Genomic DNA, 24,747 nt, shown 5'->3' with positions numbered 1-24,747 from the left:
GTCTCTCAATCAGCATGCCAAGTGCTATAATGCAGCGGCCGCAGCTGTTTTCCACACTAAGTTCCGTTTTCAGTCGCAGTTTCACACAGATATGCGACACTTGTATATCAAATTAGACAGCACAGTTTCCTGGCGCATACTAGTCGCATCGCAAAAAAGATGCCCGGCGCTAGCAGAGTTGCACAGGACCTGGCGGCTCACTCACGCCAGGCATATCGTGCTGCATGGTGTATTCAGGCTAGATGAGCAATAACACATTTGTATAATTTGTCTCTACACAAAGTTTAAAAACTAGTTTCTCGAAGTGTAAGCGCCATGGTTTAGTCACAGCGTCAATATGTGCCCCTGATTTGAACCATGACCATTTACATACTTACCAATAATCATGATTTTCCCTAGGAAAGAGATAAGCATATCAATTTACTTATGATTGTCGATGCCACAGAGCTCGGGAGCACAGGACACACATACAGATGCACCCAGTTGCATTGTGGCTGATCGTGCTGCAAACGTATCGCGCCATACGATTCGGTACACTACGGCGAGCACCGCGATCGCACCATGCATTCCTACGGAGGTGCATCCGCAGTGCACGTATCCACTCTTGGGCACGCGTCTCATGCTATGCGTGGTGTGATTTGCCATGCCAGCAGCAAGGATATAGCTGGGCATATTTGTAAATTAATAGTAACTAAAATTACATTGATATGCCTGTAAAAGTCAAAATGCCCGTATGTGCTTTTCTCAGACTGGTAAATAGATCATATAGTCAAACATTCATGTTGCCTTAATTAATATGTGGTAACAAAAACTAACCAATTAAAAGAATCGCAGTAATATAAATCATGGTCATTCTGACGGCTGGAGCTGCACAGAAGTAGTACTGGATGGGGGAGCACAGAAGTAGTACTGGATGGGAGAGCGTGGTAGGAGTATGGAGCATCCCAGAAGTAGTACTGGATGGGGGAGCACAGAAGTAGTACTGGATGGGAGAGCGTGGTAGGAGTATGGAGCATCCCAGAAGTAGTACTGGATGGGGGAGCACAGAAGTAGTACTGGATGGGAGAGCGTGGTAGGAGTATGGAGCATCCCAGAAGTAGTACTGGATGGGGGAGCACAGAAGTAGTACTGGATGAGGGAGGGTGGTAGGTGTATGGAGCAGCACAGAAGTAGTACTGGATGGGAGAGCGTGGTAGGAGTATGGAGCATCCCAGAAGTAGTACTGGATGGGGGAGCACAGAAGTAGTACTGGATGGGAGAGCGTGGTAGGAGTATGGAGCATCCCAGAAGTAGTACTGGATGGGGGAGCACAGAAGTAGTACTGGATGGGAGAGCGTGGTAGGAGTATGGAGCATCCCAGAAGTAGTACTGGATGGGGGAGCACAGAAGTAGTACTGGATGGGAGAGCGTGGTAGGAGTATGGAGCATCCCAGAAGTAGTACTGGATGGGGGAGCACAGAAGTAGTACTGGATGAGGGAGGGTGGTAGGTGTATGGAGCAGCACAGAAGTAGTACTGGATGGGGGAGCGTGGTAGGAGTATGGAGCAGCACAGAAGGTAGTACTGGATGGGAGAGCATGGTAGGAGTATGGAGCATCCCAGAAGTAGTACTGGATGGGGGAGCACAGAAGTAGTACTGGATGGGGGAGGGTGGTAGGTGTATGGAGCAGCACAGAAGTAGTACTGGATGGGGGAGGGTGGTAGGTGTATGGAGCAGCACAGAAGTAGTACTGGATGTGGGAGTGTGGTAGGAGTATGGAGCAGCACAGAAGTAGTACTGGATGGGGGAGCACAAAAGTAGTACTGGATGGGAGAGCGTGGTAGGAGTATGGAGCATCCCAGAAGTAGTACTGGATGGGGGAGCACAGAAGTAGTACTGGATGGGAGAGCGTGGTAGGAGTATGGAGCATCCCAGAAGTAGTACTGGATGGGGGAGCACAGAAGTAGTACTGGATGAGGGAGGGTGGTAGGTGTATGGAGCAGCACAGAAGTAGTACTGGATGGGGGAGCGTGGTAGGAGTATGGAGCAGCACAGAAGGTAGTACTGGATGGGAGAGCATGGTAGGAGTATGGAGCATCCCAGAAGTAGTACTGGATGGGGGAGCACAGAAGTAGTACTGGATGGGGGAGGGTGGTAGGTGTATGGAGCAGCACAGAAGTAGTACTGGATGGGGGAGCACAGAAGTAGTACTGGATGGGAGAGCATGGTAGGAGTATGGAGCATCCCAGAAGTAGTACTGGATGGGGGAGCACAGAAGTAGTACTGGATGGGGGAGGGTGGTAGGTGTATGGAGCAGCACAGAAGTAGTACTGGATGGGGGAGGGTGGTAGGTGTATGGAGCAGCACAGAAGTAGTACTGGATGGGGGAGCACAGAAGTAGTACTGGATGTGGGAGTGTGGTAGGAGTATGGAGCAGCACAGAAGTAGTACTGGATGGGGGAGCACAAAAGTAGTACTGGATGGGAGAGCGTGGTAGGAGTATTGAGCAGCACAGAAGTATTTGATGTGGGAGTGCGGTATGAGTATGGAGCAGCAGAGAAGCAGTACTGGAAATTAGTCCTGGATGTGGGAGTGTAAGGTGTATATTAGTGAGACAGCAGTCACTGGCATGACAGAGAGGATGTAGAAAGAAATGAGGTTGGATCTGTAGGGTATAGAGGAGCTGCTGAGGCCTTTGCAGATGAGGATAAGAAGTGTGAATTGTATTTTGCAAGGGATAGGGGGGTCAGTGTAGAGATTGCCAAATATGGGAAGCAGTCTTGCGATGGGTTGATGTATAGAGAGTCAAGGATGACACCCAGACAGGACACATGAAGGAATAGACGAGAACGTAGTATTGTCAATGGTTGAGTTCTGTTTTATACATGTTGAGTTTGGAAAAACATTGGGATATCCATGAGAACATGTCAGAGAGAGGAGGGAGGGAGGGAATATGTCAGGGGAGGAGAGGTAGCTTTGGGTGTTTTCCTCATAGTGGTGGCACAGGAGACCGAAGAAGCCGATTATGTCACAAAATTAGGAGGTGTACCAAAAAACCCCCCCCAAAAAACAGATGCTTGTTTGACCACAACAAGTAGTAGACAGTGAGAGGGAGCCAGAGGTAGAAACAGAGAGTGGTTGGAAAGGAAAGAAGTGAACTAGGAAAGGATGGTATCTTGAAGGCCATTACAGTGAAGGGTATACAGGAGGAGAGGGCGATTCACAATGTAAAAGACTGCAGAGAGGTCCCAGAGGATGAGTAAAAGTGCCCTTTGGACACTTGGCAGAGAGATCATTGGTGACTTTAGTAAGGGCAACCTCTGTGGAGTGTATTGGACAGAAGCCGGTTTGGAGGGCACTGAAGGTTGCATAGAGGTGACAGAGGTTAGATGACTTTGTAGGAAAAAAAAAAAAAAATTGAAGTAGGATTGTTTAGTGAAGAGAGAGGTCAGAGATCAGACTGAATTTGGAGCAAAGGAATCAGTGTAAAAACGAGGTTTCCTCCAGCAGTGAAAGTTCATTTTTGCAAGCAACAGATCTGTTTGGAATGACATGGTTGAGGTTTGGAACACCAGATGCTAAGAGTGGTGGCAGAGGCGAGAGTGCACTTGTTACGAGAGACAGCTAGATTGTAGCAAGCTAGTGCAGTTATTGTAGAGAGGAGATGAAGAAGAGATGGCAGGTTGAGGGCATCAAGATTACAGTTAGTGAGCAAGGATTTGTGTGAGGGGAACAGTGCAAGAGGCAGGGAGAGGCCGAAAGAGAGAGAGAGGAGACCGGAAAGGTTGAGTTAGAAAAGGACACAAAGGTGGGACAAGATGAGATCAAGGGAGTAACATTTACAGAGCCTGGAAAAAAAGTCCATTGTGAAGGGCCACATGAAGAAGACCCGTTTGGACGCGGCAGCAACTGACAGGTTATCATTAGGTATACTGAAGTCACACCCAGGATGAGGGAGGGAAGGTTTAGGGATAAGAAGTGGGGAAGCCAGGCAACAAAATTATGAAGGCATTGGGAGACAGGACCAATATACTCAGAGGTAACCGTGACATGAGGATGGACTGGGTAGAAAAACATGAAATAATGACAAAAAGAAAGTGAAGGCTCAGAGCAAATGAACCAGAATAAGATGAAGTGGGATGTTCATGCCGCCAGATCTGTAAAATGCAGCAGAATTGATGATGAAGAAGTTGAAGTAGGTGGAAATTACAAGGTGGTGGAAATGAAGAGATCCAACGTTCCAGAAAGCTCATGAGATGGGAGATGTGGATAAGGTTGGCAGAATTGCTGGTGAGAAAGGCAGAATTTGGGACAAAGGGAAGAGTCAGAGCAGAGAGAGGGACTAGGATGGGTCCCATGGTTAAGGATAGATGCCCCTGAAAGCCATGGGAAGGAGCAAGATAAGGAGTGAGGGGCATATTAAGGTAGACAAGGGTTGGTAACAGGGAAAGAGCATGGAGAGTGAGGTAGGGTTGAGACATCATGTAAGATGTTTGGCACCTGAGTGAAGGGAAGAAGTAAGAGAAAAGGCCAGAGAAATCATGAAGGATAATGTGGACAAGAAGGGGGGTCAGGCAGTATAGGGCGGGGAGATGATGTGTAAGACGGGGATGCTCTAGCAATTGAGGGGTGAAGGAGAAAGAAGGTAGTGGAAGTCACTGGGTGGAACAGATTTCAGGTGGAAAGAGCCTCAAGGACCAGAGCAGGGGCAAAGTATAGGAGGATGAAGGCAGAGGAAAGCACGTAGGTGCATTGTGATATGACAGGAGAGGAGCATAGCGAGGAGGAATAAGAGCTGAGGACCTGATTCAGACCTGCTCGCTAGGATGCGTTCGCTCGTAGCTGAACGATTTTCGCAATGCGCGTGCGTGAACCAGTGCGAGAGATCGGGAAGCGTTCGCTCGCTGCGCATAGACAGCCCAGCAGAGTGAGTGATGGGAGAAGCAGTTTGTGGGTGGTGACAGGGGCTGGCTATTAAAAACGGGGGAGAGGAGGTGCAAACGCAGGAGTGCCTGAGCGTCTTAACGCCGATTCAGATGCGTGCAAAATTAACAGTGCTCGCAGTGCTTGTGGTAGGGTATAGTCAACCACAAGTGCTGCTTTCACTTCCGATGGCCCTCGATGTACTGATGGTTACATACACTTCGTGGAGATGACGTGCGCAAGTGGGCGTCTGAATACACAAAGCGATCGCACGCCAAGAGATAGTGGGCTTGCTAATGCCTTGCCGTGCGATCGCCTGCCATGCTGGGTGTGTGCGAACGCATCTAGCGAGCGGGTCTGAATCGAGCCCTGAGTGTGAGCGAGAAACCGCAGGTATTGAACAGGGGGTGCAGTGGGGCAGGGTTCAATAGTCCAGGGTAGTAAGTAGAGGTACTAGTGATGACGTATTGAATGCTGGTGCGGAAATAGGATGCGGAAGGGAGGTGAGGTGGGAGAGAGTATGGGAGGTAGACAAGGTAACACAATGGCAATAAAAGGTAAAGAAATTTGCAGTAATCAACAAATAACAGTGAAGAAAGAAAATAAATTGCTAGCAGTCAGTTTCAGTCTCTAAGCAATGAGAGATATAGGTGTAAAAGGTCCCCCATTGATAACCCTAACTTTCTGATGTATTGTTTCTGCTGGGAACACAGCAGTGCAACTGCAGCCAAGTCTCAGGGAATACAGCTGTGTAGAGCTTTTTTGTGTAGGTTATGGCCGATGTGTTTTAGCTGTTCCAGGTGACTGGCAGATAATGGTTAATGGAATAACTCATGAGCCCTATAATGAGAATGTACTTACCCCAGTCTTTCACTGCATTGTTGGACATATAAAGGACTTTTAGCTTCTTCATTACATGCATTCCTCTCAACTTCTCAATTAAATTGTACGAAATCCATAGCTCTTCTAGGGTCTCACCAACTGCTTCCTGTAGATGAACAATACATGTTATTGTACGAGGGGAGGAAATCTAAACAAGTAATTTACTTATAGTATAGTGAAATGTCCCCAACACAAGTAATCAAGGGGGATATCACCCAGAGGATGTGGTCATAACAGATAAAAAATCATCCAAACATAAAATGAAAACAAAAAACCACTCTGGGGCACAATGGGATAATATCAGAAGATGCAAAAAGGCTATTGTACAGTTCCTAGCCATTATCCAAGTATAGGATCCTTTTCAGTTCAGTTCATATTCCAGAATAAGCAGAATGATGACCAATATCAACACAATGTTATCATAATTACAAGGATAATGGGGCATACACACTAGACGATAAAACTGAACGATATGAACGATAACGTTCAGCGATATATCGTTCATATTGTCTAGTGTGTATGGTCCGAACGGCCAGCGATGCGCACTCCAGCGGGTTGTTAATGATAACCCCAGTCGGCTGTACATGCAGCCCAATCTGGGGATATCGTGAGCGATGCTGAATTAAGCATGGCCCCGCTCTCCCCACCGTCGTTTGTCGCTGGTCAGCAGGTATGCGTTGTAGCACGCAGGTAAGAAGGCAGCAGTGGACGTCCTTATGCTCAGGTGATTTTTGCAGACATTAGTATAGTTTTGCAGCTACATTGCGTACAACATCACATCTGCGATCGCATTAACGTCCATCTCTTAATCAGGCCCTAAAAGAGGAACGATTAACCTCATAAAGTTAAAAACTATAATACTGTATAGAAATCTGTGCTGATGTGATAGAAACTACAATTGTATTCACAAATTACATGTAATAAAATCAGTATTTATTGAAATATAACACATATGGGGCAGTAATCACCAAAATATCATATACCGATAATCGCTTAAAGTTCTCATATGTATCAGTCAAAGTAATGTTTGTAACATAGAATCCGAAAACAGCGACTATTCTATACAAAGAGTAGCAAAAGAGCTACAATTTAGCAGTCTGATTAGGAGTGCGGTTATAGCAAAATGGTTTTCTGATTCTGTGACTGATGATTTGAATATATGAAAAAATCCAATAAAATCACAAGCTTGGTAGAAGTATAAGAAAATTGAGGTAACTCTTGTTCTATAAAAATATATATTAGACACATTGTCAGTTTTCAATCGGTCCTGGAACCGTAAATATATTGCTGCTGGCAGTGAAGGGCTGTATTGTTATAACCCATCAATTATTACCTCCAGCGGACATTCATATCACTTGTACTCTAATATGCAACATATAGCCCAGAGTGACACCCTGAATACATATGCTGAGCGGAAACCACACTTACACATATTGGTATATTCCTAGGGCATCTCTCTGTTTGGCTGCAAACCAGTATATAGATCTCAAACTGGTTTGTCTCACAGATGCCTTAGTTAGCCGGTTCAGTGGGACTTAAGGTGCCTACACACTAGACGATGTGCTCTAGATGCGATATCGTGAACGATTTCCCTTGAACTCTCCCCGGCACTCCAGGACATGATGTGCAGCAAAAGCTGCTTGATGTGACACAAGATCTATCGTGCACGATCTAACAATTTGCCGATCTTTAGATTGTGCGATAGCAGAGACACATATGCTTGCATGGATCTGGGAGTAAAATAAAAGTAAAAAAAAATATAAACAGATGCACAGACAAGATCAGCGAGATCCGTCTGTGCTGCCGTGTTTAAAAAGCCCCCCAAAAAACCAAAACAACACCTGTGTAATTTTTTTTTTATTTTTTTAAACACGGCATGGCCCCCTCTCCCCCACCCCCCGATAGAACAACCAGCACCAGGCTTTGGAGACCCAGTAATGGTTGTGCTAAATACAGGGGACAAACGACGTAGGGGTCCGCCGTATTAAGCACAACCAGCACCAGGCTATTCAGTACCAGCCTGGGTTGCCGAAATACAGGGGACAAACTACGTAGAGTTCAGTTCGGGTGATATGCTAAGATTTGCTGTTGTGGCTAAAGTGGATCAAGGAGGCATTGTGTCAAGGTAGTCAGAAAGAGTCATCCAGCAAAATCAGGGCAAAGTCTCCTGTGGGTTCAGAGGAAGAACAAGGTGACTTAGCTGGAGTGCTAGAAGATGATGATGATGACACAGGAGATCTCTCTCTTATCTGGAGCTCTTTGGTTATCTCACCAGAGTCCTCAGTGAACCTCTTAATAATATAGAAGATTTTCAGGATAAAAAAAAAAAAGTATGGTCAGTAAAACGGTTCTTCCTTTGCAGAAGGATGTGAAATTACTAAATTTCAATGACAAAGTTGCTAAAAAGTTGATCATATGTTACATCTCATTTCATCCTATAAAAATAGGGAGGATATAAATGACCGATGTGGCTCTTGCAATGGAGGCTGCAGCAGTCCACCAAAACAAAAGAGTTTTACCTACTGAATATGTATTAATCTTTAGAGATCTGTTGGATAAGAAGTTGGAGATGGAGCCGAGGAGATCGTTTCTGACTCTAGGAGATCTCTATAAACCCTGCTTCTCTTAGCTTAGTGACAAAGATGTTTGAGTGTTTAGATTGGCAATGTACAGAGAAAGATGCTGGAAAAATGTCAGAGCTGAAGTTATTTTGAAGGCAGCGATGGATAAGTTGTGGTTGGCAGTGAGATCCATGGAAGTAGCAGCATGAAGAGCTCTTGGCTCAGGCACTGACTGGGCAGCAGATGTTACATCCAAGAGTGTCTTGTCTACAATGCTCTTCCAAGATAAGGCTCTTTTTGGCAAGGAATTGTATCATTTTATATCCAAGGAGGTAAAAAGACGCATCCTCAGCTGAAGTAATTCACAAAATTGTGGAAGCAGACTTTACAGAGGAAGATGTTCCTGGGCTGGCTTTAAATCTTATATGCCTGGAAGGGAGTTCTTTAGAGGTTCCTCCAAGGAGATGTCAGTTAGCCCTATCAAGAAAAGGCAAGGGCAAGCAGCCCTGTAAAAACAGAGAAGTGCTTTTACAACAAGCTGTTACCCACGTGGGAGCCAGATTAATGCAGTAGGTGCACATCTGGGAAAGCTCCATTTCAGACCAATGAGTCTTCTTGGGTATAAAAAAGGGTCAACAGTCTGGAATTTTCAGGAAAATCCAGAGGTCTTTGTTTGTGGCCTTGAAGACACAACAGTCTCTAGAGAAGAGAAGAGAATGACAATCTCTAGATTCAAGCACTTTTGCCATCTTCTTTTCAGGTTGTTCACAGCTCTATGGACATTTAGAAAAGTGTTAGTTGTTAGTGAGTCAGCATTAAGAGGAGAAGGTTTATTTTTTCCATTTTCCTTTATTTGGATGAGTTACTTGTGAAAGCAGAGAGTCGGGCAGTTGGTTTTGGAACACTGGGTAAAAATTCTGAAATCTATTCAAAATCACAGTTGGCTTTTGAATAATTAGAAAAGTAACCAGCAGCCTCAAACACACCGGCTATAACGAATGACAATCCTCGACACCGACAAATGATTGGTATCTTTACCAGAGGAGGAAGTTCAGAAGGTAATGAACAAAGAGGTTGGGGAGACACATGGGGCATGCAAGTAACTCAGGGAAAGGGGAGCCAGAGGGGTTAATGTAATAGACCGCCCAATGTTTCAAAGTAGCAGTCATTTAATAGGCAAAACCAGGATGATTTTGCCTTTTAAATGACTGCTACTGTAAAACATCGGGCAGTCTCGCCAATGCCTGCAGTCTATTACATTTACGCCCAAGTCTCCTCTAACATACTGGAATTGAAAATGGTTCATTGAGACCTTCTGGCCACAATTAAGGCTGCAGCCTAGTCTTCAGCGATAACTTTTCTTAAACATGCCTTGATGAGGCAAATGAAGAGACCCAGTTTGGACACAACATCTCTCATTTAGGGTTAGGAGCAAAATAAGCTAAGGGGTGCGAAATCTGTTGTATAGTGATGCAAGGGGTGTACAAGTTTTGCAGGGAACAATACTACCTGCTTCTGTGAGTAGCGCAAGAACAGTGACCAACAGATAAGAGCTAACATTCTAATCCATACCCCGGCTGCCCTGTGTTGAGTATTCCTGATGCAAATTAAGAAAGTATCCAGCCAGAGACACCAGCCAATCACTGCTGAAGCTGATACACACCAAATTGATGCAAGCAGTTCCAGGTGTCATTGAAGGATCCTGGTGGTGGCAGGGACTATTTTCTTACAATTTGAGGCCCCAAATTGGTGCACAGTTGACATTTACAATTGTTAAATGTCTGGTATGGCCATGCACACCAGTAAGACTGGTCAGTAAGGTTACTGATAGTAAGCAGTCCAGGGACATCCACTACCTACTGATGTGTTATTCTTATAGAACTATGAATAATATACTTTATCAGATATCAACATATGTACAATATATGTGCTTGATCAGATATCAACATCAGTGTTCTCCCCAGGCTGTTTGGTGCCACCCGGCTGGAAAAGTTTTCTGGGGAGAACACTGAACATACGTACAATATATGTGCTTTATCAGATATCAATATATGTAAAATATATGTGCTTTATCAGATATCAATATATGTAGCGTTCCCACTAGGCTGTTTTAGCGGGGCGCCGCGCCCTGCCCTATTTCTGTAGAGCAGAAAACACCCTGCCCTCCAGCGCGGCGCCCCGCTGAGACAGCCTGCGGGTTCTGTCTCCACCTGCGGGTCACAGTGTCTCGTGGGTGGTCAAAACGGCGGCGCAGCGGTCACCGCCGGTGAATGGATGCCGGGCGCATGCGTCCGGCATCCATTCACTGTGACCGCAGCACTTGGGGGCTGCCCGGCATGTCCGTAAGTGCCGGGCACGCCCCCAGCAGTGATAAACAGGGGATGCGTCATAAAGACACGCCCCCTTTTCTTTGGTCACGCCCCCTATTTGGGCGTGCGCAGAAGTGCCCTAGCTCTAGGTCCGGCGCCCTGCCTGCTTCCGGACCTAGAGTGAACACTAGTACAATATATGTACTTTATTAGATATCAATATATGTGCTTTATCAGATATCACATCAGATATCAACATATGTACAATATCAGAAATCAATATATGTACAATATATGTGCTTTATTAGATATCAATATATGTACAATATATGTGCTTTATCAGATATATGTACAATATATGTGCTTTATTAGATATCACTATATGTACAATATATGTGCTTTATTAGATATCACATATGTACAATATATGTACTTTATCAGATATCAATATATGCACAATATATGTGCTTTATCAGATATCACATATGTATAATATATGTGCTTCATCAGATATCAATATATGTACAATATATGTGCTTTATCAGATATCACATATGTATAATATACAGTCAGGTGCATAAATATTGGGACATTGACAGAATTCTCATATTTTGGCCTCTATTCACCACCACAATGGCTTTGAAATTAAACAAACAAGATGTGCTTTAACTGCAGACTTCCAGGTTTAATTTGAGGGTAATTACATCCAAATCAGGTGAACGGTGTAGGATTTACAACAGTTTCTATATGTGCCTCCCACTTTTTAAGGGGCCAAAAGTAATGGGACTATCAACTCAAAAGCTATTTCATGGACAGGTGTGGGCTATTCCCTCGTTATTTCATTATCAATTAAGGAGGTAAAAGGTCTGGAGTTGATTCTAGGTGTGACATTTGCATTTGGAATCAGTTGCTGTAGACTCTCAATATGAGATCCAAAGAGATGTCACTATCAGTGAAGCAAGCCATTGTTTGGCTGAAAAATCAAAACAAACCCATCAAAGAGATATCAAAAACATTAGGTGTGGCCAAATCAACTGTTTGGAACATTCTTAAAAAGAAAGAATGCACCGGAGAGCTCAGCAACACCAAAAGACCCGGAAGACCATGGAAAACAACTGTGGTGGATGACAGAAGAATTATTTCCCTGGTGAAGAAAAATATGAGATATGGTAAGAACTTACCCTTGTTATCTCTATTTCTACGAAGTCCATAGGGTTCCACAGGATACCTTGGGGTATAGGTGTGACGTCAGTCGCAGGGCACCAAAGAGTTAAGCTTTCAGCCTCCCAGGATGCACTAGGTCCCCCTCCTATACCCCGCCCCCGGGCCAAGGCACCTCAGTTAGTTACCAAGCCATAAGCCGGAGGAGGAGAAGGAAGAGAGAGAACAAAGATCTGGACACATACAAGAATCACATTCTCACCAGAGGGAGACGGAAAACCGGTGACCAGAGCAAAGCCCATCTGCAGCACAGGTGCGACAGGGCGGGAGTCCTGTGGAACCCTATGGACTTCGTAGAAATAGAGATAACAAGGGTAAGTTCTTACCATATCTCATATTTTCTACTTCAGGGTCCATAGGGTATCCACAGGATACCTTGGGGATGTCCCAAAGCAGTATCCTTTAAGGGTGGGGACGCTCCTGTGCAGAAAGGAGAATCCGCCGCCCGAAGGAAGCATCCTGAGAGGCGAAGGTGTCAAACCTGTGATACCTCACGAACGTATGGACAGAGGACCACGTAGCAGCCTTGCAGATCTGAACTGCCGAGGCACCACGTCGAGCTGCCCACGAAGGACCCACAGACCTAGTGGAATGAGCCTTCAGAGAAGGAGGGACCGGTAGGCCTTCATGAAGATAAGCTTCAGAAATAGCCATACGGATCCAGGCTGCCAAAGTTTGCTTTGAAGCAGGCCAACCCTTTTTACGGAAGCCATAGAGGACAAACAAGGCGTCCGACTTCCTAAACGAAGAAGTGCGGTCAACATAAGTCCTTAAGGCCCGCACAACATCCAAAGAGGCCTCACCCACGGAAAGACCCGGTGAGTTAAAGGCCGGAACAACTATTTCCTCGTTAACATGAAACTGGGAAACAACTTTGGGAAGAAACTTGGGCCGAGTGCGGAGCACTGCCCTGTTCCCATGAAAAACCAAGAAAGGGGGTCTACAAGAAAGAGCCCCTAACTCAGAAACACGTCTGGCCGAAGCAATGGCCAGAAGGAAAACAGTCTTAGCTGTTAGCCATTTAAGATCCACTGAGCCCAGTGGTTCAAACGGCGGTCCTTGGAGAGCCCTCAGGACCACAGCCAAATCCCAAGGCGCCACAGGTGGAACAAAGGGCGGCTGAATGCGGAGAACACCCTGCATAAAGGTGCGCACATCCGGGATTGTAGCAATCCTACGGTGAAACCAGACAGATAGGGCCGAAACCTGTACCTTCAAAGAAGCAAGGCGAAGCCCATGATCTAGTCCCGCTTGCAGGAAGGCGAGAATCCGAGACAGACGAAACTCCCGCGGTGCATAACCTCTCGGTCGACACCACTGGAAGAACGAATGCCACACGCGATGGTATATCCTCGCGGAAGACTGTTTCCGAGCTCGTAACATGGTACGCACCACAGAGCTGGAAAACCCCCGGGACCTCAGCATGGCCGTCTCAACAGCCACGCCGTCAAAGACAGCCGAGTCAGGTCCGGGTGAAGGCAAGGACCCTGAGACAGAAGGTCCGGTCGTAGCGGCAACCGCAGAGGACTGTCCACGGACAGACCCTGAAGGTCTGAGAACCAGTGCCTTCTGGGCCACGCGGGAGCTATCAACAGGAGCGTCCCTCCTTCCTGTTTGAATTTCCGGATTACCCGTGGAAGAAGGGAGACCGGAGGGAACAGGTATGCGAAACGGAACGTCCACCGGACGGACAGAGCATCCACCAGAGACGCCCCTTCGTCTCTTGTGCGAGACCCGTACACCGGCAACTTGTTGTTGTGCCGGGACGCCATGAGGTCGATTTCTGGAAGACCCCACCTGTCCACCAGTAGTTGAAAAACGTCCGGGTGCAGGGACCATTCCCCCGGATGAACGTCCTGGCGACTTAGAAAGTCCGCCTCCCAATTTAGCACTCCCGGGATGAAGACCGCTGATATGGCCGGAAGATTGCGCTCCGCCCAAACCAGGATCCGAGAGACCTCTACGAGAGCCGCCCGACTGCGAGTTCCTCCTTGCCTGTTTATGTAGGCCACGGTGGTAGCGTTGTCCGACTGGACCTGCACCGGGCGACCCTGGAGAAACCGCTGTGCCTGCTGGAGAGCATTGAAGACCGCACGGAGTTCCAAGATATTTATTGGAAGCTCCGCTTCTGTCGGCGACCACCTGCCCTGGAACAAGTGTGGACCCGAAACTGCTCCCCAGCCCCGAAGACTGGCGTCCGTAGTCAACAGGACCCAATTTGGAACCCAGAACGGACGTCCCTTGTTGAGGTGGGTCGTCTGTAACCACCACGCAAGGTACAGGCGAACCTCCTGGGTGAGCACAATCGTCTGGGACTTCAGAGACTGAGGCAGCCCGTTCCACTTGGACAGGATCAGGTGCTGCAGAGGTCTGGAGTGAAACTGGGCGTATTCCACCATGTCGAACACCGACACCATGGAGCCTAGTAACCTCATCGCCGAGTGTAAGGACACCCGGCGGCTGTGCAGACAACTGCGCACCCTTGACTGTAAAGCAGAGATCTTGTCCTCCGTCACGAAGATCCTTTGCTGTCACGAAGATCCTTTGCTGTCCCGAGTCCAATAAGGCTCCAAGATGCAGAATCCTCCGAGACGGGATTAGAGTGGACTTCTGCCAGTTGATTAGCCAGCCGTGCCGTTGCAGCAGTGCAATGGTCAGGTCCAAGTGGTGTAACAGGAGCTCTGGAGATCCTGCCACCAATAACAGGTCGTCCAAGTACGGCAACATGCGGACTCCTTGCAGCCGCAGAGAAGCCGCCATGACCGCCATCACCTTGGTGAAAACACGTGGTTCTGTCGCCAGGCCAAAAGGTAACGCCCGAAACTGGAAGTGGTCGCTGCGGATTGCAAACCTGAGGAACTGTTGATGGCGCAAAAGAATAGGGACATGCAGGTAAGCGTCCTGTATGTCCAATGACACCATGTAGTCCCCAGGTTCCAGCGCCAGAATGATGGACCGTAGGGTCTCCATCCGAAACTTCGGGACCTGCAAAGACTTGTTGAGTGCTTTGAGGTTGAGAATCGGACGATATGACCCATTGGGTTTCTGTACCAAAAATAGATTTGAATAGAAACCCTGGCCCCTCTGGGAGAATGGAACAGGCACTATAACTCCAGCCTGGAGCATAGTGTGCAATACCTTCCGCAGCTCCGTAGCCTTGTTCCGGTCTGATGGTAGACCCGTGGTGAAGAATCGAGCCGGGGGTCTGTGCCGGAAGGAGAGGGCGTACCCGTGGGAGACCACCTCCAGAACCCAAGTGTCTGTCATAGTGAACGCCAACACCGGGAGAACTGCAGCAGGCGGCCTCCCACCCTGGGATCCCCCAAGGGGAGACCCGGACCGTCAGGCCGCAGGCTTGTCATCTGGCTTGGGGGCCGGACGTCTGGTACTCCATGCCTGTTTCCGGGGCTTGACCGATTTCTTAGGTCCAGCCTGTCGAGGAAACGACTGTGGTTTGGGCCTGCCCTGGGCCCTAGATGACCGAAAGGACGATGGTCCAGAACCAGAAGGAGCAGCGGCCGACGGGAGACAAGCAGATTTGGCTGCCGCCAGCGTGGCCACAATCTTATCCAGATCCGGACCGAAGAGAACTTCTTCGGTAAACGGTAACGCTTCCAGACCTTTCTTGGAATCTGCGTCCGCCTTCCAGGATCGCAGCCACAAGGTGCGACGAGCAGCTACCGCTGCTGAAGAAATTATAGACACCAGAGTACTAATGTCTAGAGCCGCCTCGTTGATGTAGGTGGCCGAATCACGGAGATTACCAATCAACTCCGCCTGTTCGGCCGGACAGCCTCTAATGAATCCGCCCAGCGCTCCATCGCTCTGGCAACCCAGCAAATGGCCATAGCCGGCCGTGCTGCCCCCCCTGCAAGGGAATAAGCGGACTTCAGGCAGATTTCTACCTTGCGGTCCGTAGCATCCTTAAGGGAGGACATGGATGGCATCGGCAATGTGGCACTACGGACAAGACGGGTCACGTGAGAATCCACCTGTGGAGGGGATTCCCACTTAGCAAAATAATTATCCGCGAACGAATAAGCCACCGCCAGGCGTCTCTGCGGCTGGTATCTTTTGCCAGGTTGTTTCCACGCCTCCTCTAAATGGTCCACCAACTGACCCGAAAGAGGAAAGACTGTGGCATCGCCCTTCACATCTTTGAAAAAGGCATACTTAGATTTAGCCGCTGGGGGAACTTCGTCCTCAATCACCAAGGCTGTGCGGACCGCCCGAATAAGTCCAGGAATATATACTTTGGACTTAGCATCAGCGTCCTTAGTATGGAGAGGTTCCTGATCGTATGGATCCAGAATCTCCCCATCATCAGACGTCCCTTCGTCATCCTCATAAGGAGCGGACAGAGATGCCACCGGCCTTTTATGAGGCCGCATCACAGACTCCCCTTGCAACACATCCGACAAGTGCTGTACAGAACTCGTCAGGGAGTTAACCCACGCTGGCTCCTGAGAACCCGGGAGCGGGGAAATAGGGAGACTGTGGGGTACCACCAATTGTCGTGGGAACCCCTGCATGGGTGACGACACCACAGACTGCTGGGACAAACCCATCGGAGTAAACGCGGGCTGCGGAGCTAACTGGCCCACTAAAGCTGTTAACGCCTGAGCGAAACAAGCCCAGGGCGGCTCCTGTACCGGTGCTGTAACCGTAATAGGCCGCGCCATGGACAAACACTGCCGGCAAAGGCCCTCCGCGCTACCCTCCCCCTCCGCTAACGGTACTTTGCACGTGGTACACTGTAGCCGGAGGGGAAAATCACTTTCAGACATGATGGCACCACGTATGTGACCTCTCTCACCAATTAAGTATTAAATAGGCGAGAGACCACCCTGCAGCACCGCACCGCAAGGGCTTTAGCAGAAAGAACAGGGACAGTAATAAAGCTGACAGTTTAGAGAAGAAAAGTTACAGGCAGCGCTAGCACAGTCACATACAATGCAGAGAAATAACAATTCCTGCACTAACAGCGCTGATCACTCAACTACACAGACACAGGGCCTGGTAGGACACAGCGCTGCATACACAGACCTGAGCCACAGCGGAGGAGAGGTATGCGGGGGGACCCAGACCCCAGACCACGATGCTTCCTTCCAGACTTCCAGCAGCGTTCACCATGCGTTGCAGAGAAGATGGCCGCCGAGGAGCAGAGAGAAGCTGGCCTGGGGGAGGAGCGCTGACACAGGACCAGTCAGCACAGTGCAGAGAGGGCTGTGTGCAGCGGGGGAGGCGCCGGCTGTGAGACAGGGAAGGCGCGCTCCCCTGGCATGCATTTAACCCCTGGGACGCCGCAGCGCTACCGCTCTGCTGCGGTCCGCTGTCCCAGGGGGTAGTGGAAAGCGCAGGTTCAGTACCTGGCTCCACGCTGCAGCCAGTCCCCAGGGAGCCCCCTGCCTGGGGACTCAGGACCATGTGACCAGCGGGGACCCACCGCGGGACCCCGCTGCTTACCTTTGTCCCCCTTGGATCCGGCCATGGTCCGGAACATCTGGGGTCACCGCTAGCTGTGACCCCAGATGCTCACCAGCATCCCCGGATCGGTACCGGCGTTCTGGTACCGGCGGGGGTGTAGGGAAGACAGCATGGACGTCAGGACTGACTGTCCATGCTGTACATCCAGATGTGCAGCCACAGCTGCACTGAAGAAAGCTTCAGGGGCTCTTCTAGCCCCCACTCCGACAGGTGCACCCGACGCCGGCCGGGCACCAAACTAAACTGAGGTGCCTTGGCCCGGGGGCGGGGTATAGGAGGGAGACCTAGTGCATCCTGGGAGGCTGAAAGCTTAACTCTTTGGTGCCCTGCGACTGACGTCACACCTATACCCCAAGGTATCCTGTGGATACCCTATGGACCCTGAAGTAGAAAAACCCTTCACAACAGTTGGCCAAATCAAGAACACTCTCCAGGTGGTAGGTGTATATGTGTCAAAGTCAACAATCAAGAGAAGACTTCAAAAGAGTGACTATAGAGGGTCCACCACAGAGGTAAACCATTGGTGAGCCACAAAAACAGGAAGACCAGATTAGAGTTTGCCAAACATCTAAAAAAGCCATTACAGTTCTGGAACAACATCCTATGGACAGATGAGACAAAGATCAACTTGTACCAGAGTGATGGGAAGAGAAGAGTATAGAGAAGGAAAGGAACTGCTCATGATCCAAAACATACCACCTCATCAGTGAAGCATGGTGGTGGTAGTGTCATGGTGTGGGCATGTATGGCTGCCAATGGAACTGGTTCCCTTGTATTTATTGATGATGTAACTGCTGATAAAAGCAGCAGAATGAATTCTGAAGTGTTTCGGGCAATATTACATGCTCATATTCAGTCAAATGCTTCAAAACTCATTGGACAGCGCTTCACAGTGCAGATGGACAATGACCCGAAGCATACTGCAAAAGCAACCAAAAAGAGTTTTTTAAGGCAAAAAAGTGGAATGTTATGCAATGGCCAAGTCAATCCCCTGACCTGAATCCGATTGAGCATGCATTTCACTTGATGAAGACAAAACTGAAGGGAAAATGCCACAAGAACAAGTAGAAGGGTTCTTGGGGCCTGGCAGAGCATCACCAGGGATGAAACCCAGCGTCTGGTGATGTCTATGCATTCCAGACTTCAGGCTGTAATTGCCTGCAAAGGATTTGCAACAAAGTATTAAAAAGTGAAAGTTAGATTTAGGATTGTTTAGTTTGTCCCATTACTTTTGGCCCCTTAAAAAGTGGGAGGCACATATAGAAACCGTTGTAATTCCTACACCGTTCACCTGATTTGGATGTAATTAACCTCAAATTAAATCTGAAAGTCTGCAGTTAAAGCACATCTTATTATTGTGGTGGTGAATAGAGGCCAAAATATTATAATTCTGTCAATGTCCCAATATTTATGCACCTGACTGTATGTGCTTTATCAGATATCATATATGTATAATATATGTGCTTTATCAGATATCACATATGTACAATATATGTACTTTATCAGATATCACATATGTATAATATATGTGCTTTATTAGATATCACTATATGTACAATATATGTGCTTTATTAGATATCACTATATGTACAATATATGTGCTTTATCAGATATCACATATGTACAATATATGTGCATTTTCTTTGTAATTTCTGCAATGCTTCAATAAAAACTTTATATTATAAAAAAAAAAAAAAAGGATGCCAATGGCACTTCCCATGTAGTCCTAAATGTTGTCACATGGCATGGTAAGACGAGTCCTCTGGTGGCCACAGCATAAATATGCAGAATATACAGGAAAGTGCCAAGACTCGCGCCCAGGACACGCCCCCAAGGCTATGTCATTTAATATTAACTTTACCCTTGTAATAAAAATAATACAGAATACAAATAAACATTTGCAGGATGGGAAACGGGAGCAGTTGCCACCCCCTCCCCGCCCAGATACAGCAGCAGACAGTGACTGGGGGATCCTGTATATGCAGTTGATAGAGGAGCTGTATCTACACCGGAGACTGGGAAATTAAACTCCGAATCACGGTAGCCCATAATCACTAATTTTCTTGCTGAACTCTACAGGGTGCTAGGAGAAATCTGTGATGTTGGTGGTCTCGAGTTGTGTGCAAAACAGATGAACATTAGTAATTCTCAGCCCTCGCTCTGCACTGACACTAAGGACTTAAGGCTCATACACTCTGGACGATGTGCTGTATGAACGATATTGGTGAAAGATTTCCCTTGAACTCTCTGTAGTGCAGGACAAATGATATTGGGTGTACACACTGATACATATCTTTCAGTGATGTCATCCTGCCACATCTCTGATCAGGCAATTCTTGACGATATCGTCAGATTGGCCTGCATGTACAGACAACAAAAGACATCGTTAATGACCCGCGGCAGCACGCATTGTTGCTTGTTCACTGCATATACGTTGAACGATATAGTTATCGTCCATAAAAATAGTCTAGTGTGTATGAGGCTTTACACAAAGCTTCCTCGTTTAGAAATTATGGAGCTGACTGTTACTACTTCAAGTACTGGCACTTTGTACGTAAGCAGTTGGTCACATTGGACAGTAAATGACAGTATTGCCCAAGCTGCAAGATATTAAAAAAAGATTAAGCCTAGAAACAGACAGATTTACCGTATTATCTTCTATGCTACAGACCCTTTATTGAAAAAGGTCAATATCTAATACACATTCCTCTTATGTAGACTTAGGGGAACCTGCTCATGTAGGGGATGTGAGGAAGAGGCTTGGTGACCTGCAGACCTATTATTGTACTTAGGGTCTCATTCAGACCCGCTCGCGATGTTACCCAAATGCCGTCGCTCGGGGTCTCGCACCAAAGGGGGCATGCTATCGATGGCGATTGACAGCACGCCCCCTTTGGTGGGCGTGCCGGGGGCGTGGCTGCCCTGACGGAGGCGTTCCCATGGGAACGCCTACGGTCCGGCCCCACTGACATCACTGACATCTGGTCAGAGCGTCCGGCTCTGAATCAGGCCCTTATTGTGGTTGCTCACCTACTTTTGCCACATTTAAGAGAGTGTCTGCCATCCAAGTCTAACATCAGAAACACAGGATAATATTTTAATATATGTGATATACAGATCTTGAGCCTCACATCAAGCACCGCTATATTTAAACTGAGACAGGGAAAATATTTGAAGTAAATTTAAGAAACTATTCGGTCATTGAAGAGGGAAATGCTTAAGAGAAAAGAAAACAAAAAATTGTGAAAATTTCTTCTTGTTTCTAATTTAGACTTTTATATGGTGGCAGCATCCTGCACTCACTTAGATGGCTATTGAGACTTACATCAACATTTAGGGAGGATATAATTTTTACTTGCGCTGAAAGCCTAAGAATGCCACTGAGCCTGGGAAGAGGCACCCTTCTATGCGTCATGGATAGAAGTATATTCTCTGTATTACAGAAAATTATAGGTTTTATAGAAGCTAATATTACAAATTGTTTACATACTCAAACATAGGGAGCAGGTAAATAAGTGGTGACCGCTGCAAAGTGCTGGAGAGCCTGCACCCTGAGGCCACCAACACTGCATATTTTCCCTGGCAGGTGCACATGTTGGGGTACCGTAGTACTCTATTTGTGCACAGACGCACATTGCTAAGAACTGAACTGCTCCCATAACCTTGGAGGTCTCCGACATCAGGGGTTATGTTATTTCAATCTTGTTTATGTATAAACTTTTCAAGTTTACACAAACAGAAGTACAATCAGCAAAATAAACAGTCGAGTGTGTTACATATAGCACTATATCACATATGACACAGACACTTTCTTGCTTATTATATAGATGTTGGGTTGGGTTGGGGCTGTCTGACCAAGCCTTTGTTTCTCCTTCATCCACTAGGGGACACTGGAGTTCAAGACAGTGGGGTATAGACGGTGGTAGAGCAGAGCCTGGCACTTTAAATAATTTAGAAGTGTGACTGGCTCCTCCCCCTCTATGCCCCATCAGCCCCAGTTTTTAGAATGTGCCCGAGAGAGCCGGTCGCACATCAGGCTGTCTCCAGCCTTTCTTATTTAGTTTTAGTTTTTATTAACAAGCATTGAGGACAGGCAGGCTGCTTACTGTGGCAGTCTGCCTGCTACGTGGGAGCCGCCGGGAAAGGCACCACACGGCTACTGCAGCATGTGTCCGGTGACCTAGAGGAGGGGGCACACACCTGGAGTCATCGGACTCTGCGAGGACCCGCCACTGCTGACACCGGCATGTGTCCGGGTTCCTCGCCGCCCCCTCAGCCCAGCATCCCGGCCGCAGCAGTTGTAAGTATAACCACTGCTCCTGATAGCAGGAGCAGTGGATGCATAGCTGGGCTCAGTGACATAATGTCACTGTTAGGAGACCCGACCATCCCCCCCGCACGCACCCGAGTCCCTTATCGGGTAACAGAAGGTGCTAAGTGGGCCCGAAGAACGCGCTGCAGGACTGTCGCGACTTAATGGCTCCTTCCAGCACCCGCCGCTGCTCTCAGCAGGCAGTGTCCGGGTCTAGGGCTTATCCATAGTCGGCCAGTTACTAATGTAACGCTGACAGGACATCGCGGTCCCGGCTAGCGGGGGTGGAGCTTATTACCAGCGGCCATAGCATCAGCCGCCTATTCCGAATGGCGCGTCCTGCTTATCTAGCTGCGCCATTTGTAGTCGGGCTCTCCCTCCTGCCATATTAAGACCTCGCTACAGAAGGTACATGTGTAGCGCTGGGGTAGGCGCGCTGAACGCCTGCCGCATGCGGACGCCTACCATTTCCTCTATCAGGCTGCCTGTCCTGTGCAGCCGGCCAGTCCTGGACAAGGAGTTTATTATGAGAGACCCACCACGGCTTACAGTGGTCAGTGTCCGGGTCTCTGATTATAGGGAGTGGCGCGATGGCAGCGTTTAGGTCCCCGTTGCACCGCTCACCCTCCCACCCTGTGCACCCGCTATGCAAGGCTTCTGGATTTACTCTCCGGATAAGTGTACTCCAACTGGGCTGTGTGCACTATAACAGGCGGGCTAGGGTATCTCCAGCTTAGGAGGTAGGCAGGCACAAGTGTGTCCCATCAGGGAGAGATTACACACAGCAAGGTGTCCCTATGCTACAGCTTGTTTTGCAGCACATGGAAGCATCCACAGTAGAAGAACTACAGGTACCAGCATAGCATGTACGCCGCAAGGGAGGAAGCACAAGCTATTTAGCAGCTCTCCTCAGAGCAGGCTTCCCTGTTATCCCTAGTCTATAGTAACAGGCTAATAGTACCAGCGCAAGGCTCGGATCCTGCCGCTGCCCTTTCTGTGTGGAGTTTGTATGTTCTCCCTGTGCTGGCAGCACTGCCTTAGCTATCAGCTTCTCTCCTCATCTAAATATCAGGAGGAGATGCCGCGTCCCGCAGCTCCTGGCTGGGCTGAGCAGGCTTCCCTGTTAGCTACTGCATAGCATAGAGCTAATAGCCTTACGTTATACAATGCAGCGCTGTATGACGTCACGCTGCTACCACAGCAGCACAACTTCAGTGCTCCCGTGAGTTAGCCCCTCTCCTGTCTTGCAGGAGAAACGTTGGTTTATGCGCAGTGTTGCGTCAGGAGCCTTGATGGCTCCCCGTATTCCCGGCACTGACCGGACCTTCAACTACTCCGCTTATACGATTAAGGGGGCTAGCAGCGCTATGCTGAGAAGTGTAGCAGTTTGCGCACACACAGCGTGGTATTCATGATCAAACAGCGTTCCCTGCTTCCCTTTTAAGGACAGTAGTTATTGCTGCACACAAGCAGTATAGCTCAGGCACTACCTGCAGCAGGAAGTGCTTTAGCGCGCGTCCCTTACGCCTACCACACTGCGAGTGCTTCAGCAAGGGTTGCCTGTCCTTGTATGACAGGAGTTTAGTACTAGCTACAGTGGATAGCTGGTCGCTAGCGGTAGACTAGCCCTATCCCGCTTTTCCACTATGACACCGTGTTAAGCGGTTCTGTAAGGGGCCAGTTGTTCAGCCTATGCATCACGGCTAGAAGCGATGTGCTGACATTCTTCCAGGACCGGTGCACAAACGCAGTCCTGCCAATTGCAGCGCCGCTTGGTTTACCCAGTCAGGCTCCCCTTCGTTCTGTAACATAGGGCGCCTAGATTAATCTAAGGGCCTGTTATGTATCATAGCCTCATGGTGTATTAGCTCCACTGTTATGGTGCTGCTGCCAGAACTTATGGTCATAGCATACCCTTCACCCAGGGTTAGCACATTTTTGCGTCCCATCCCCAGGCTTATGCCTCACATTGGCTTCCCATGCATTTGTGGATACCATTTTAGGCTGGTCTTAAAACCTTTCTCCCCAGTTTTCTGTGCTTACCTTAGAAGGTATGCATAGGTGCATCTTTTTATATCATGTGTTCCCTTTGGCAGCACATACAGGAAGAGGTTAGTGACGCGCAGCTGGTGTGGTTGTTGGCGATGCTGCCTCACAGCGATGGGGTCTTCCTGTTGATTCTCACTTCAAAAAATGGGTTCATCTGGTGTTAAGATGGCTCATCTGAAAAGGCGAGTACGCCAGTAACAGAAGGGTCCCAGGATCGAAACCAGTCTGGGACAGCACACTGCTAAAATATCCTGCCCCTACGCCGTAGCAGAATGACGGCCACCTGCGGCACATGAGCAGTCTATGTATGTATATTGTGTTTTATACTAGCCCTGCTGTATAACACACATGCTGGAGTGATTTTGTCCTTGGGCTCAATTCCTTCCATGGCTTCAATTATTGCTCATGTTCTAATTTTAAAATGTTACGTCACCTACTAAATTTGTATGTAGGTAAGCGTATCCATTTGTGGATATCGCTTCTTTCCTTACCGTAGGAGCAGCGGTAGGATCTGTTCTTATCAATTTATGTCTAATACCTAGCATATTGATAGAAAGAGGCTGCGTTTGGAGGCTGGACTCTCCTGATGCGGTAGTTTGTATAATGACTACGCTTTACACTATCTCTCCCTGGGGATTGGGTTGTGTGTGCATATACATATATATATTTGTGTATATGGGTAGAATGCCTATACTTCCACAATCATTAGGTTTACCTATAATCCACACAAGGGAAGCCGCCTGGGATTACCAGAAGCTGTAGGCTATATCCCTACATATTAATATTATAGGGTGGCTCTATAAACTAGTCATGTGCTGCAGCTTACATGGTGATAGTCACAATTCTCTAAGGCATTGCTTCTAGTATGGATCCTAGACATGTCACATGTATATAAAGTTATGTACTTCCACCCTCCTGGAGTTCTAGTTCCATTCCTGCCAGTTGTTACGGCACCCCGTTTCGGGGGACCTATTATCATTACAGTGATGCACTGGGTAGTAAACTTGTAAGACGCCCATTTCTT

The 24,747-nt window shown here is 47.9% G+C and overlaps 1 protein-coding gene across 1 annotated transcript in view; it reads right to left on the bottom strand.

Moving 5' to 3' along the window:
* The window catches only part of DNAL1 (dynein axonemal light chain 1), a 39,683-nt gene that overhangs the window by 2,075 nt on the left and 12,861 nt on the right, over positions 1–24,747 (bottom strand). Inside the window, exon 6 of the mRNA XM_088471335.1 lies at positions 5,764–5,890. Within this exon, the coding sequence (XP_088327461.1) occupies positions 5,764–5,890 (127 nt within the window). The remainder of the gene's footprint in view (positions 1–5,763; positions 5,891–24,747) is intronic.

This window comes from Taudactylus pleione, unplaced genomic scaffold (genome assembly GCF_031769625.1).
Source record: "Taudactylus pleione unplaced genomic scaffold, aTauple2 ptg000113l, whole genome shotgun sequence".
Classification (NCBI taxonomy): Eukaryota; Metazoa; Chordata; class Amphibia; order Anura; family Myobatrachidae; genus Taudactylus; species Taudactylus pleione.
The sequence above is the reverse complement of the archived record's forward strand: the minus strand, read 5'-3'. Positions and strand labels throughout refer to the sequence as shown.